Source organism: Cervus canadensis, chromosome 3 (genome assembly GCF_019320065.1).
Source record: "Cervus canadensis isolate Bull #8, Minnesota chromosome 3, ASM1932006v1, whole genome shotgun sequence".
NCBI classification, from domain to species: Eukaryota; Metazoa; Chordata; class Mammalia; order Artiodactyla; family Cervidae; genus Cervus; species Cervus canadensis.
In genome coordinates, this window is record NC_057388.1 from 96,753,326 (window position 1) to 96,768,785 (window position 15,460).

A 15,460-nucleotide genomic window follows, 5' to 3' on the forward strand; every position below is an offset into this window, starting at 1 on the left:
ATTTAGAAGGATTTTTATCCTAAGAAAATTTGAAAGTCACTGTACTATGCAACTCTGTCCTTTAGAGCTTCGATGCTTCATAAATATAGACATGTTTTCTCAGGTTATTTTTTAAATAATGGCTTTTATATGCTTAAAAATTAAAAAGAAAAGTCTTACTGGCCTGAAATTTCAAGCTTAGCTTGAGATTCTTAGTTCATTTTTTTTTTTTTTTTTGGCAATAGGAGTTATACTCAGTAAAAGACCAAACCCATTGGAATAGGAGAATCCTTTCAGAAGTCCAGTTTTAAATATATTTGAAAACATTTTCACAGTATTTCCTTAGGTTTCCTCTCTCATCTGTTAAACATTCAGTTTATCCTTGTGTTATTTAGAAGAAAGGTAAGAAATACTGACAGAGGAGACCAAGAGAGTGTACTAGCAATGGGTATTTTTGTAGTGCTAGTGACTAAGAAACTGTTAGAGTATATAAGTAGTTAAGTAGTTAGAGTATATAAGCAGTAAAAGGGAATTCCACAATCTTTTTTACTCCCTTTCCCTCCTTTATAATTAACCTTCAAAGACCTTCTTTGTGTTTCTTGAATATCTCTTTGCAGTTCCTTACTTTTAGTCTTCAGTGCTCAGAATATATCATGCTCTTTTGCCTGGATTGCTGTTACCCTTTCTTAGGATGCTGTTTCTTTTTAGAGACTACCGGGTTTAGTTTAGATTTGTCTTCCATTCCTTTTGGCAGCCTTCCATGATCAACACTGGGTTGGATTAACCTTCCCTGAGTTTACAAAGCCCTTATGCATATATCCATCATACTGTTACTTATTTTTATCTACTGTTATTACATTTGCATATTTTTCTTTGAATTTCATTAGATTTTTTTTCCTTTTTAAGATTGCACTGGGTTTCCATTGCTGTGGACTCTCTTTAGTTGCAGTGAGCAGGGACTATTCTTTGTTGCAGTGTGTGGACTTCGCATTGCTGTGGCTTCTCTTGTGGAGCACGGGCTCCAGGTATGCAGGCTTCAGTAATTGTGGCACACAAGCTTAGTTGCTCTACGGCATTTGAGATCTTCCTGGACCAGGCCTCAAACCCATGTCTGCTGCATTGGCAGGCAGATTTTTATCCACTGGACCACCAGAGAAGTCTGACTTTTTACTTCTCTAAGGGTAGAAATTTTATGTTACCCAGTGCTTGATATATAGGAATTCAGTGAAAGATTGATAGTAAATAAATAAGGTGTTAGATAATATCAACTGTCAGAAGCTATAAATAAATATAGGTAAAACTTTCTGGTATATTTTACAGGATTGGAAACTCAAATACTAAATTTCTTTATTTTAATTTCAGTAGAAAGGAGGCAGTATACAGTATTGCCATCTCAAAAGCTTTTGACATCTTTCATATTTTTAAAAAATTTTTTCTTTTGCTTTTTGAATAGTAGCTAAGTTTTCAGTGTGAAACCTGAACTTAAGTTCAGATACATCTGAAGACATCAACAAATACATTTAATGACCCGTTATTTATCTTTTACACTAGTCAAGGTTTATGACTCCTCAGAATTATCTCAAACATGCATCAAGGGTTTCAATAAGTATAATGGTTTCCATTTGAGATGGGTAATATAATTTGACAAGAGGTTTTATATATTTACATTGAATGTCAGTAAAATACAGCAGAAATTGTTATCTAAGATAAAGAACAGAGTTTGGCCAAATTTAGCATTACTTTTAGACCATGCCACAACTTAATTAGCAAATAGGTACTAGTTATTTGAGTTAAAAATAAATCCCATGTCTTCTAGTTTCTCATCAGCAAAAGAAGGAATTTACAGCATAGTATCTCAAAGGAAAAATAAAGTGTTTCCAAGTGATTTACCTTATAGTTCCTCTAATTAAGCTGATTACCATCTAAGGAAGTACTTATGTTTCTGACTTAATAATTTTGGGGGGCAAGAAAGCTTTATTTTTCAAGTTCCATGCTAAAACTCATATATTGGAAGTGCTAAGTTTCTATAGTGTGCCAAAAAGGATTGTTAAAATAAGAATGATCAACTCTACTTCCTGGCATGCAGCCTTTCGCATGGTGACTATGAGGACTCAGGGTAGTAAAGAGAGTTGGGAGACCACACAGAGGCAGCCCCAGCCACAGGCGTGAAGTGGTGAGTGGGGAACACAGGCAGTAAGCATAGTGTCATGTGGATTTGGTTACGTTACGCAGCAGTATCAGTACATGGACTGAGCCAGTAAGTAAATACATGGAGGGCAATGGCAGCCAAGTGTTGGTTGGTTGGTTGGTTGGTTGGTTTCCTACTAGAGAAGATATTTAGAAATGTAGAAAAAAGAATAAAGCTATAAAGATCCCTAAGATAGAGGTATAATTATGAACTCAGAGTTTAATAAAGGCCCATATAGCTAAAGCTATGGTTTTTCCAGTAGTAATGTATGGATGTGAGAGTTGGGCCATAAAGAAGACTTGAGTGCAGAAGGATTGAAACTTTTGAACTGTGATGTTGGAAAAGACTCTTCAGAGTTCCTTGGACTGCAAGGAGATGAAACCAGTCAATTCTAAAGGAAACCAACCTTGAATATTCACTGGAAAGACTGATGCTGAAGCTGAAACTCCAATACTTTGGCCACCTGATGTAAAGTGCTGACTCATTTGAAAAGACTCTGATGCTGGGAAAGACTGAAGGCAGGAGAAGAAGGGGACGACAGAGGATGAGATAGTTGGATGGCATCACTGACTGAATGGCTGTGAGTTTGAACAAACTCTGGCAGATGGTGAAGGACAGGGAAGCCCAGCGTGCTGCAGTCAATGGGGTCACAAAGAGTCAGACACGACTGAGTGACTGAACAACAACAGAGTTTTATGCATGTACACAGATCTGGAAATAATTATAGATGGATAAGTATGTATGTGTATGTGCATATGTTTGCTATACTCAGTAGCAGTGAACCCACTGTCCTTCCACATGTGGGTTTCTAAATAGCAAACAAAGTGAGGGAAAGTAGTACCCAGAATATCTTGCACTGATGAAATGATGAAGATTTGTCAAAAAGACCAGGATCCAGCCTAAGTGGGTCACCCTGGGCACACCCACAAATTTGAGGCTCAAACTAAATAAACAATGGGTTACAACACATTGGATTAAGTAGAAATAAATGAGCCCATGATGAGAAAAATAGGCAAATGACAAAGAAGGGAAGAGTTTATATTGAGAATATAAATAAGTAGAGAAAGAATAGTGAAAATAAAGAAGCAGTTTGGTCACTGTCTTAGTGAAAGTGTTGGCCAAAGTCATGTCCAACTCTTTGACCCCATGGACTGTAGCCTGCCAGGCTCCTCTGCCTATCCTTAGGATTTCCCAGGCTAGAATATGGGGTGGGTTACCATTCCTTTCTCCAGGCTTTCTTCCCAACTTAGGGGTTGAACCTTGGTCTCCCTCACTGCTGGCAGATTCTTTACCAGCTGAACCACCTAGTGTCTTAGAGGAAACTGAAAAGGAGTTATCGCTGGGTACTAAAGTAGTAAATAGAGCATTGGTGAGAAATAGGGTTTTCATATAACCCTGAAATACCTCTCTGCAAAATACTGATCAGTTATAAACAGGGAGAGTGGTGAATTTACAGTAGAGAAACTGGGCAGCAGAATGACTAGGTGATGAAGATTAGTATCAGCAATGGTTGGACAGTTTATATCCTGAGCTTCTCAATATGATGCCCTGAGAAGTGCACATTATCACTTGTGTGGTTTTCCTGACAAGAATATTTCACCTATACTGGAGGAAATACACTCCAACCCAGGTTGAAAGTCATCCTACTGAATGTAAAGCCTGAAATCATCAAAGACATACATATCAGGGAAAGACCGAAGAGACATGGCAACTGAATGCAACCTGTATTTCTAGTGAGCATCCTGAGAGAGTCACTGTGGGAACAGTTGGCATTAGAATGAAGTCTCTGGGTTGAGTGGTTATGTTGCAACAGAGTTGCTTTCTGAATTTGTACTTTGTTGCTTATGTTAGAGGATCTTTGATTTAGAATGTCTTCACTGGAGTGTTTAGAGGAGACAGAACCTAATGTCTTCAGCTTGCTATATCGGAAGGTCTGTAAAAAGACTGGTAATGGTATTGTGTGTGCACAGGAATCCCTGAGTGGACCCTGAAATAAATGTGCTTAATATATTAACAGTTGGGAAATCTGAGTGAAGGGTTATTTTTACTTTTCTCCAATTTTAAAATTACTTCAAAATAAATTATTCAATTTTAGAAAATGATAAAGCATATTACAAAGGAAAAATTGGGGGTATCATTCTTTTGATTAGCATCATATTGAGAATGTTTTATAGTGAGAATTACTAAGATGCAAAGAATTAAGGAAACGAGAAAAACTTAGGGAAAAGAGCGTTGTGTTGAGTGCTGTTTGCCAAACACTGTGCCATGTACTCTACATTGTCCCAGAATAAACATTTTTACTCAAAATTTAGTATAGCTATTTGAGATAATTTAGCAGTTAAAGGAAGCAAACTTATTTATTCAACATTTATTGAATGCCTGTTTTATATTTAAGGCAGCATTCTAAATACTAAGAGAACAGAAAACAAAGCAAAATATCGGCCCTTAAAAAGCTGCACTTTAGTGAAGAGAGATAGTACCAAAACAAGTAAAATATATAGACCATTGCATGGTGTTGAGTGTGTAGAGAAAACAGTAAGTTAAGAGAAGAATCTGGGAGCACTAGGGTAGGATTGTGGCTTCAGATAGGGAATTCTACCTAAAGAGGGTGATATTTGAGCAAACACCTGAAGAAGGTGACAAAGCAAGCCAGGCACATACTCGCAGAGAGTATTCAGGTGGAGCACAGGTACCGACAGCAAGTGAGAGACTGAGATGGGAGTTACTTGTGACATGGACAACAAGGAGGCCTGAGAGTTACACAGTGAATGGACACGCAGTAGGATGAATAAGTACTGAGATACAAATTTGAGTTGGGTAAATGGCGAGACTGGATGAGATCTCTAAAAAGCATGTGGGTGTAGGAGAGAGAGCAGTTGCAAGACACGCTGGTGTGGGAAAGGAAGAAGAACCAACACTGGAGACTGAGATGTGACACTGGAACGCACACCTATACTCGGTGACCTTAAAAAGTAGCCGCCAGTGAAATTAGGGGAAAACCATGAGACTGTAGCTCGCTGGAAGCCAAATGAAGAAAATGCTTTGCTTCCGTGAGGGCCAAGTGATCACCTGTGTGAAAAGCTACTGAAAGCCTGAGGGGAGAAAGTTGCTGAGTAGTGTCTTTGAATCAGCAAGGGTGTTGGGCCCTATTGTGCAAGTGTAATGGCTTCCCTGGTGGCTCAGATGGTAATGAATCTGCCTGCAGTGTAGGAAACCCAGGTTCGAGCCCTGGGCCGGAAATCCCCTAGAGAAGGAAATGGCGACCCACTCCAGTTTTCTTGCCTGGGAAATTCCACGGACAAAGGAGCCTGGTGGGCTATAGTCCATGGGGTTGCAGAGAGTTGGGCACAAATGAGCAACTAACACTTGGACTTGCATGAGTGCATGATTCGCTTTAGCTGGAAGCCTGGCCAGTTAATCCACTGTGATAGGAGGGACCACTAGTACTGGTAGGTGATGGAACTTTGTGGAAGGTCTCTGACTGTTCCTGGTTTTTGTTTGTTTGTTTGTTTTTCAGGAGATGCTGGAGGTTTGGTAAGAGATAGTCATTGGAAATAGTCATTTAGGAGAGTATGGACATGAAGGACCAGAGGAATGTCATATGATAGCCTGTGAACCTTAGTAAATAGGCTGTGTTTTTGAAGTCCGATCAGTCCCTTTACCAGTCCAATTACAGTCATTAGAAAGTTAGATTTAACCAGTGTTTTTTGTTGGTTGGTGTTTCAGAGAAAGGTTGAGGAGAAGGGAGTGTGTGTAATTTGACATGTGAGAAAAAGGTGTTGAGACTATATGCAAGGAAATGATTATGAGGATTACTCCTGGGATTTAAGCTAGATAAGGAGAAATTGACAGATAGTGTTGGACATGACTGAGTGACTAACACTTCACTTCAGAGGGATATTGTAAGATTGGGAGGTAAGATAAAGTCAAAGGACAGGAAAAATTTTAAGAGCAAAAGTTTCTAGGACCTTTAGGGTTTGTAGGATTATTGGGATCTGGGCACTAGAGGGAATAATCTGGAAAGAAAGGTCATCTAATTGTATATAAAATCATCCAGAATTTGTTGTTCAGTTGCTAGGTCATGTCTGACTATTTGTGACCCCATGTACTGCAGCACACTGGGTTTCTGTGACCTTCACTATCTCTCACAGTTTGCTCTAACTCATGTCTATTGATTGTGATACCATGCAAGTATCTCATCGTCTGTTGCCACCTTCTCTTCCTGCCCTCAGTCTTTCCCAGTGAGTTGGCTCTTCTCTTCAGGTGGCCAAAGTACTGGAGCTTCAGCTTCAGCATCAGTCCTTGCAATGAATGTTCGGGGTTGATTTCCTTTAGGGTGGACTGGTTTTAATCTTCTTGCAGTCTGAGTGCCTCTCAAGAGTCTTCTCCAGCACCACTGTTGAAAAGTGTCAGTTCTTCAGTGCTCAGCCTTCTTTATGGTCCAATTCTCACATCCATACTTGACTACTGGAAAAACCATAACTTTGACTATATGGACCTTTGTTGGCAAAGTGACGTCTCTGTTTTTTAATATGTGATCTAGGTTTGTCATAGCTTTTCTTCCAAGGTGCAAGCGTCTTTTAATTTTGTGGCTGCAGTCACTGTCCACAGTGATTTTGGAGACAAGAAAATAAAATCTGCCACCATTTCCACTTTTTCATCTTTTATATGCCATGAAGTAATGGGACCAAATGCCATGATCGTAGTTTTTTGGATGTTGAGTTTTAAGCCAGCTTTCTTACTCTTTCACCTTCATCAAGAGGCTCTTTAGTTCCTGTTCACTTTCTGCCATTCGGGTGGTATTATCTGCATATCTGAGTTTGTTGATATTTTTCCTAGCAGTCTTGATTCAAACTTGTGATTCCTCCAGTCCGGCATTTCACATGATGTACTCTGCATAGAAGTTAAATAAGCAGGGTGACAGTGTACAGCCTTGATGTATGCCTTTCCCAATTTTGAACCAGTCAGTTGTTCCATGACTGGTTGGAACTATTGCTTCTTATCCTGTATACAGGTTTCTCAGGAGAAACGTAAAGTGGTCTGGTATTCCCATCTCCTTAAGAATTTTCCACAGTTCAAAGACTTTAGCAGAGTCAGTGAAGCAGCAGTAGATGTTATTTTTGGAATTCCCTTGCTTTTTTATGATCCAGCAGATGTTGGCAATTTGACCTCTGTTTCCTCTGCCTTTTCTAAATCCAGCTTGTACATCTGGAAGTTCTCGATTCATGCACTGTTGAAGTCTAGCTTGAAGGATTTTGAGCATTACCTTGCTAGCATGTGAAATGAGCACAGTTGTGGTAGTTTGAACATTCTTTGGCATTGCCTTTCTTTGTGATTGGAACAAAAACTGAGCTTTTCCAGTCCCGTGGCCCATCTAGGATTATGGCAGGAATAATATTGGAGATGGTGATCATGAGCCCAGAGCTGAACTCTTTAAAGACTGAGAGAGAATGAGCATTCACTGAGGACTGCAGTGTGGAGGAGGGTGGGAGGTGGTGTGATGACTGAGATTCACAGCACAGGAGCAAGAAGAGCCATCCTACTAGCAGGTCTGGTTAAGGCTGTACTTAATGTCCTGAGCAGAGATTCATTTGTATTTTCTGTAATCCATTAGCCCCCTAATCTCCACTCTGAATTCTCTGAAAGAGTAAGTAAAACAAAAGCAGAATGTGATTTTACTTTACAAATATATGGTTGGTGCATCTGTGAAACTCCTGTAATTCAGTGAACTAACTTTAACCTATCACTTTAGGATAGGTTTGTTTTGTGTTCAACAGTAAAACAGAACTTTATTTCTAACACATTTTTGAAGGAAAACTGTGTTGTTTGTCCACTTTTTATAATTTACATATGAACACTTGTGTTGGCATATATGTGATACAGAAAGCATTTTTTATGTATTTGTTGGGAACTTGATAAATTATTTGCCTAAGAAAGACTTGGATGCTTAGTTGTCTCTCTGCTTTCTTCTAGATTACGTACCGGTTACGGCACCTCCTTCGAGCAAGGTGTGATGCTTCCCCAGTGACCAACAATACCATCCAGTTTCACTGTGATCCTAGTTTCTGGGCTCAAAATATAATCAATTTAGGTAGGCTGTTATGTCGATTTTCTCAAAGTGCCATTTGTTTCTGGAACTCTTAATGATTATGAGTTTGTTGAAAATGTATTCCCTTCCACGCCCTAAATATTTTTATTATCTTGTTTTAAAGATATAGATTTTTCCTGGTATTTCATTAGTGTGTGTATATGTGTGACACATGCATGAATATAAACACACATATAAATATGTGAGTGATATGAAACATCCTTTTATTGACTCACTGAGTGTCTAGACTTCTGGATTTAGGAGTTGTTGTTTTTCTTCTTCAAGCAAGTAGAATCTTGCTTGTACTGTTAGTGACATCTTTATCAGAACAGTTGTTAAAACTTTTGACATGTGTCTGCCATTAATATAGTACTTTTTAGAATGTTTTCTGTTAAAACAGTATTTCTCATACAATTATTGGCTTACTTACTCTTGAGACCCAGTTGTCAGGTACTAATAGTTCATTTATTTGCTTTTTCTTGCTAGGGAGGAATTCTCTCTCTCTGTTTTGTTTTTGTTTTGCCTTTTATGTAATAATTAAATAATTTTTAACCTCCTAATTGAAGTGTATCATGCATACAGATAACTGCCCAAATTTGAAGTACTAGAGCCTACTGAGTTAATCAAAAGGGGGGACTTTTATTATCATTTGGTAACATCGCATGTCCTTGCAGGCAGTCCTTGTTACATTATGTGCTAGTAAAAAAAATCTTCAATTTTTGCCTCCTTTCTTAATTTCTCACAGGGAAATTATAGAAACAGAAATAAGAATTTCGTATACATTCTTCATTAACCACCTTTTGGCAGTTTTTGGGCTCATTGACTTTGTTTCAAAATCATCAAATAGGGTTGCTCTCTCATTGTCTAAGCTAGATTCTGGGTAAGAAAGAACTGGCTGGAAAGAGAGCCAGTGCTCTCAGAACACTCCAAGAAAGGAAGAAATATGCTTACATAAATTTCATCCATACATGAGAACAGAAAGAATGGTAATAAGATTTGAAGAAATGATAAGGTGAGACTCCTCAGCACAGTTTAGAAGTATATACTTATTGATTGATAACATAGCCAGCAGCTGGAATCATACATATTCTCACCTATATAACTAAAGAAGCATCTTAATACAAAGCATGTATATAACTATCTCTTACCCTACTCTACCCTCCACCACATATGTATCTATACAGAGAATCTGTCACAGTTTTATATCCACAGAAACAGTCTTGTCGCCTTATATGTACTTATAAGCATATCACTTAAAAAATAGTCCACATGATGTAGACATAGGTAAAATTAAGAAAATATGTAACTGTACACACATAAGTGAATATAGTTTAGGTAAATCTGAATCAGCAAAAACAAAAACACCTCTTATTTGTGAGGAATTTGTAAGACAGTATCCTTTACTGTAGCTATAGCTCTATAATTTGTCATTTAAAGTGAGATTCACATTTTAAATGTTCTGAGAAGGATACAACTTTCCCAAGCTTGTGTATTTATGGCTTCTGAGAAACATGTTATGGAAGAGTACAAGGGAAAAGTAATGTCTTGGACGAATATTCAGTTTAGTGTCTTTGGGACTTTGGATAAGTTGTTTGGTCTCTCTGAACCTTAGATCCCTTATCTGTATGAAGGATTTTAACAATATACATAGATCTCCTGTCACGGTACCTAATACAGAGTAAGTATTTAATGAATGATAACCATATTTTTAAGGATGCATATGCTTAGTAAATCAGGAACTTTTTGAGTCTCTGCTATTGAAGAAATCAAGCTTTGCCCTACTCTTGGACCAGACCTTGTGAGAGGTACCTTTAATCTCTTTTAACAGTGTAGTTATAAAGCATGGTGTTCGCCATCAGAGGATTAACATAGTTTGCTCCGTGAAGGTGTAAAGAACTAGCTGTTGTCATTCAATTGCTAAGTCGTAGAGAGATAACTGAATCAGAAATACTCTGTGGTATTGTTCTCACATCCAGTGTCAGGTTTGCGTGTTTTGTTTTGATTATACAACAGCAGTTCTCACAGTGTAGTCTGAAGCTCCTTCAGGTGGTAATAGGTATCCCTTTTCCAAGTACATACCCATATGTGGCTGGGTTTTCTGCATGTATTTCAATTTAAACAATATATTAGATACTGCAGAAACAGTTATGAGAGTTCAGCTATTAAGCCAGACATTTAAAGAGATGTTTGAAAATGTAAAATAGTGCCATTCTTCACTAAATTTTTTTGAAAATAAAAATAAAAGTTTTTTGTTTTTTGTTTTTGTTTTTTTCCATAAAAATATGTTACTCTGGGTTGTCACTTTTAAATGAATTAGTATGGAAAAATATTTTTTAATTCTCATTTCTAGTTTTGAATGTGGTAGATTTTGTTTGATAGACCCTACATAAATAGAAACTCTTTGGAGTTTCTATCTTTAAGTGTGTAAAGGGTTCCTAAGACAAAAAGAAGTTCCTTGGAAATCCTGAAAATGAGCAAAGATAGCCTTTTACAAAATACGGTATGTTACTATCAGAAAATCTTTAGAACTTAACTTTTTCTCTTTGATTAGGTTCTTTAGTAATTGAAGATAAAGAGAGTCAACCACAAATGCCTAAGCAGAATCCTGTCGTGGAACAGAATTCACAGCCACCAGGTGGTTTATCTTCAAACCAGTTATCCAAGTTTCCAACCCAGATCAGCCTAGCTCAGTTACGACTCCAGCATATGCAGCAACAGGTAATGGCTCAGAGGCAACAGGTGCAACGGAGGCCAGCACCTGTGGGTTTACCAAACCCTAGAATGCAGGGGCCCATCCAGCAACCTTCCATCTCTCACCAGGTAAATTTGGAAGCAGGCCTGTCCTAACTTAGATAATTATAGTACAGTTGTATTCAGCAGCTGCTAAAATAACCAAGGTGTCCTTCCTCCATGATTTAAATATATTAATTTATAAAAATTTGTCGCATCAAGGGTCCCTAATTTAACTCTAGTTCGTAGCTCTTCTGAAAAAGAAATTAATGGTTTATTCATCTGGGACATCTATTCTCATCTGTTTTTTGTCATCTTTATAACAGAGGATAAATGATTGCATTCCTGAATAACCCATGCATATGATTGATGGGAAACTTGTGTACCTGTAACTCATAATTGTTACATTAGTGCTTCAGGATGACTAATGCTTCAGGTATCTATCCTTTGTGAAGATGCAGCATTTAGAAAACCCAGTGCATCTGGAAACTAGGACAGAATGAAATAGAAAAGGGCAAGGGTGTGGTTTGTTAGAAGTCTGCCTTTTTCAAACTTTATTTGAGCAAATGTTCCATGCACCATTATTTTTTTTTTAAGTTTTGTCATCTTTTTATTTGTATAATTTCTTAATTCATAACAAAGATTTCAATCACTGGTGAAGAAATGGGAAAAGCATGTGTTTATTTTCTACTTATCCCTCTCAAGGGTCTGAAGAAAATATGCATGTAAATTCTATTTGTGATGTAGAGTGGGTGGAAGAGTCTACACATGTTTTCATATAGTCATAAACTCAACAGTACTAACAATACAGTAACAAGTTCAGAGCATGAATCAAAATCATGATCCTGTGGATTAATTACCATACATTAGTTAGAAGAGTTGCAATATTAGACAGTATACATTTCTGCTGTTGTTATAGACAAAGCTTCTATCCACTCCATTTAGAACAAGTCTTTTTTTCCCCGCCATGTACCATTCTTATTTTAATTCACAAAAACTGTCTCATTATTTTCAGTTCCTTTTATTTCTTAATTTATACTCCCTGTTTCTCAGAATTTGAACTGATTTACAGTAAGTGAACTGAAAGAGGAACTCCCCAGGTCGGTAGGTGCCTAATATGCTAATGGAGAGCAGTGGAGAAATAACTCCAAAAAGAATGAAGGGATGGAGTCAAAGCAAAAACAATACCCAGTTGTGGATGTGACTGGTGATAGAAGCAAGGTCTGATGCTATAAAGAGCAATATTGCATAGGAACCTGGAATGTTAGGTCCATGAATCAAGGCAAATCGGAAGTGGTCAAACAGGAGATGGCAAGAGTGAATGTCGACATTCTAGGAATCAGCGAACTAAAATAGACTGGAATGGGTGAATTTAACTCAGATGACCATTATATCTACTACTGTGGGCAGGAATCCCTTAGAAGAAATGGAGTAGCCATCATGGTCAACAAAAGAGTCCAAAATGCAGTACTTGGATGCAATCTCAAAAATGACAGAATGATCGCTGTTCGTTTCCAAGGCAAACCATTCAATATCACGGTAATCCAAGCCTATGCCCCAACCAGTAACACTGAAGAAGCTGAAGTTGAACAGTTCCATGAAGACCTACAAGACCTTTTAGAACTAACACCCAAAAGAGATGTTCTTCTCATTATAGAGAACTGGAATGCAAAAGTAGGAAGTCAAGAAACACCTGGAGAAACAGGCAAATTTGGCCTTGGAGTACGGAATGAAGCAGGGCAAAGGCTAATAGAGTTTTACCAAGAGAATGCACTGGTCATAGCAAACACCCACTTCCAACAACACAAGAGAAGACTCTCTCTACACATGGACATCACCAGATGGTCGACACTGAAATCAGATTGATTATATCTTTGCAGCCAAAGATGGAGAAGCTCTAAACAGTCAGCAAAAACAAGACCAGGAGCTGACTGTGACTCAGATCATGAACTCCATATTGCCAAATTCAGACTTAAACTGAAGAAAGTAGGGAAAACCACTAGACTGTTCAGGTATGACCTAAATCAAATCCCTTATGACTATAAGGTGGAAGTGAGAAATAGATTTAAGGGACTAGATCTGATAAACAGAGAGCCTGATGAACTATGGACAGAGGTTTGTGACATTGTACAGGAGACAGGGATCAAGGTCATCCCCATGGAAAAGAAATGCAAAAAGGCAAAATGGTTGTCTGAGAAGGCCTTACAAATAGCTGTGAAAAGAAGAGAAGTGAAAAGCAAAGGAGAAAAGGAAAGATATTCCCATTTGAATGCAGAGTTCCAAAGAACAGCAAGGAGAGAGAAGAAAACCTTCCTCAGTGGTCAGTGGAAAGAAATAGAGAAAAAAAAACAGAATGGGAAAGACTAGAGACCTCCTCAAGAAAATTAGAGATACCAAGGGACCATTTCATGCAAAGATGGGTTCGATAAAGGACAGAAATGGTATGGACCTAACAGAACCAGGATATTATGAAGAGGTGGCAAGGATACACACAAGAACTGTACAAAAAAGATCTTCATGACCCAGATAATCACGATGGTGTGATCACTCACCTAGAGCCAGACATCCTGGAATGTGAAGTCAGGTGGGCTTTAGAAAGCATCACTACAAACAAAGCTAGAGGATGTGATGGAATCCCAGTTGAGCTATTTCAAATCCTGAAAGATGCTGCTGTGAAAGTGCTGCACTCAATATGCCAGCAAATTTGGAAAACTCAGTAGTGGCCACAGGACTGGAAAAGGTCAGTTTTCATTCCAGTGCCAAAGAAAGGCAATCCCAAAGAATGCTCAAACTACCACACAATTGCGCTCATCTCACATGCTAGTAAAGTAATGCTCAAAATTCTCCAAGCCAGGCTTCAGCAACTTCCAGATGTTCAAGCTGGTTTTAGAAAAGGCGGAGGAACCAGAGACCAAATTGCCAATATCCGCTGGATCATCGAAAAAGCAAGAGAGTTCCAGAAAAACATCTATTTCTGCTTTATTGACTACGCCAAAGCCTTCAACTATGTGGATCACAAACTGTGGAAAATTCTGAAAGAAATGGGAATACCAGACCACCTGACCCACCTCTTGAGAAACCTGTATGCAGGTCAGGAGGCAGCAGTTAGAACTGGACATGGAACAACAGACTGGTTCCAAATCGGGAAAGGAGTCCGTCAAGGCTGTATATTGTCACCCTGCTTATTTAACTTATATGCAGAGTACATCATCAGAAACGCTGGGTTGGAAGAAGCACAAGCTGGAATCAAGGTTGCCGGGAGAAATATCAATAACCTCAGATATGCAGATGACACCACCCCTACAGCAGAAAGTGAAGATGAACTAAAAAGCCTCTTGATGAAAGTGAAAGAGGAGAGTGAAAAAGTTGGCTTAAAGCTCAACATTCAGAAAACTAAGATCATGGCATCTGGTCCCATTACTTCATGAGAAATAGATGGGGAGACAGTGGAACAGTGTCAGACTTTATTTTTGGGGGCTCCAAAATCACTGCAGATGGTGATTGCGGCCATGAAATTAAAAGACGCTTGTTCCTTGGAAGGAAAGTTATGACCAACCTAGACTGCATATTAAAAAACAGAGACATTACTTTGCCAACAAAGGTCCGTCTGGTCAAGGCTATGGTTTTTCCAGTGGTCATGTATGGATGTGAGAGTTGGACTGTGAAGAAAGCTGAGCGCCAAAAAATTGATGCTATTGAACTATGGTGTTGGAGAAGACTCTTGAGAGTCACTTGGACTGCAAGATCCAACCAGTCCATCCTAAAGGAGATCAGTCCTGAGTGTTCATTGGAAGGACTGATGTTGAAGCTGAAACTCCAATACTTTGGCTACCTCATGCGAAGAAGATCCTGATGCTGGGAGGGATTGGGGGTAGGAGGAGAAGCGGACAACAGAGGATGAGATGGCTGGATGGCATCACCAACTCGATGGGCATGAGTTTGTGTAAACTCTGGGAGTTGGTGATGGACAGGGAGGCCTGGCGTGCTGCAATTCATGGGGTTACAAAGAGTCGGACACGACTGAGTGACTGAACTGAGCAGTAAGTGACTCAAATGAAATGGCACAGGGATTAATAAGTATTAGTAATGTTCAAAGCATGCAGAACTAGACTAAGAATTCTCATTATGCTTGAGAACAGGACTTAGCTCAGTTTTTAATCAACCAAACAAAAAAAGAATCAGGAATACTATCTATTACTTGATTAAAAGGAAACATGTCATTAGAGGAGAAATTTTTTACTAGTGTTTTTCTAGCACTAAGAGGAATGCATACATAATGCAGTTCTTTTGTGAAAAAGCAATTAATGGGCATAATAGCATGTTTTGGTAGCAGTTATACAAGACAGATGATCTTCATAGGAGACTTGCTTCAACCCTGAATAAGACTTATGGGCATGTGTGAATCCTGATTTTGTTAAATTGCTTCTGTGTAGGCCTGAGGTGATTTTATTTGTGATTTATGGCTGTCTGGTAAT

At 38.5% G+C, this 15,460-nt stretch overlaps 1 protein-coding gene across 2 annotated transcripts in view; it reads left to right on the forward strand.

Annotated features, from left to right (window-relative positions):
- TRIM24 (tripartite motif containing 24) overlaps positions 1-15,460 on the forward strand; it is a 108,294-nt gene that overhangs the window by 67,630 nt on the left and 25,204 nt on the right. The window contains exons 8-9 of one of the 2 annotated variants that reach the window (XM_043463825.1): positions 8,141-8,258; positions 10,807-10,973. In XM_043463825.1, coding sequence (XP_043319760.1) covers positions 8,141-8,258; positions 10,807-10,973 — 285 coding nt within the window. Of the gene's footprint in view, positions 1-8,140; positions 8,259-10,806; positions 11,076-15,460 lie in introns of both variants that reach the window. The other variant, XM_043463824.1, reaches the window with a different exon arrangement.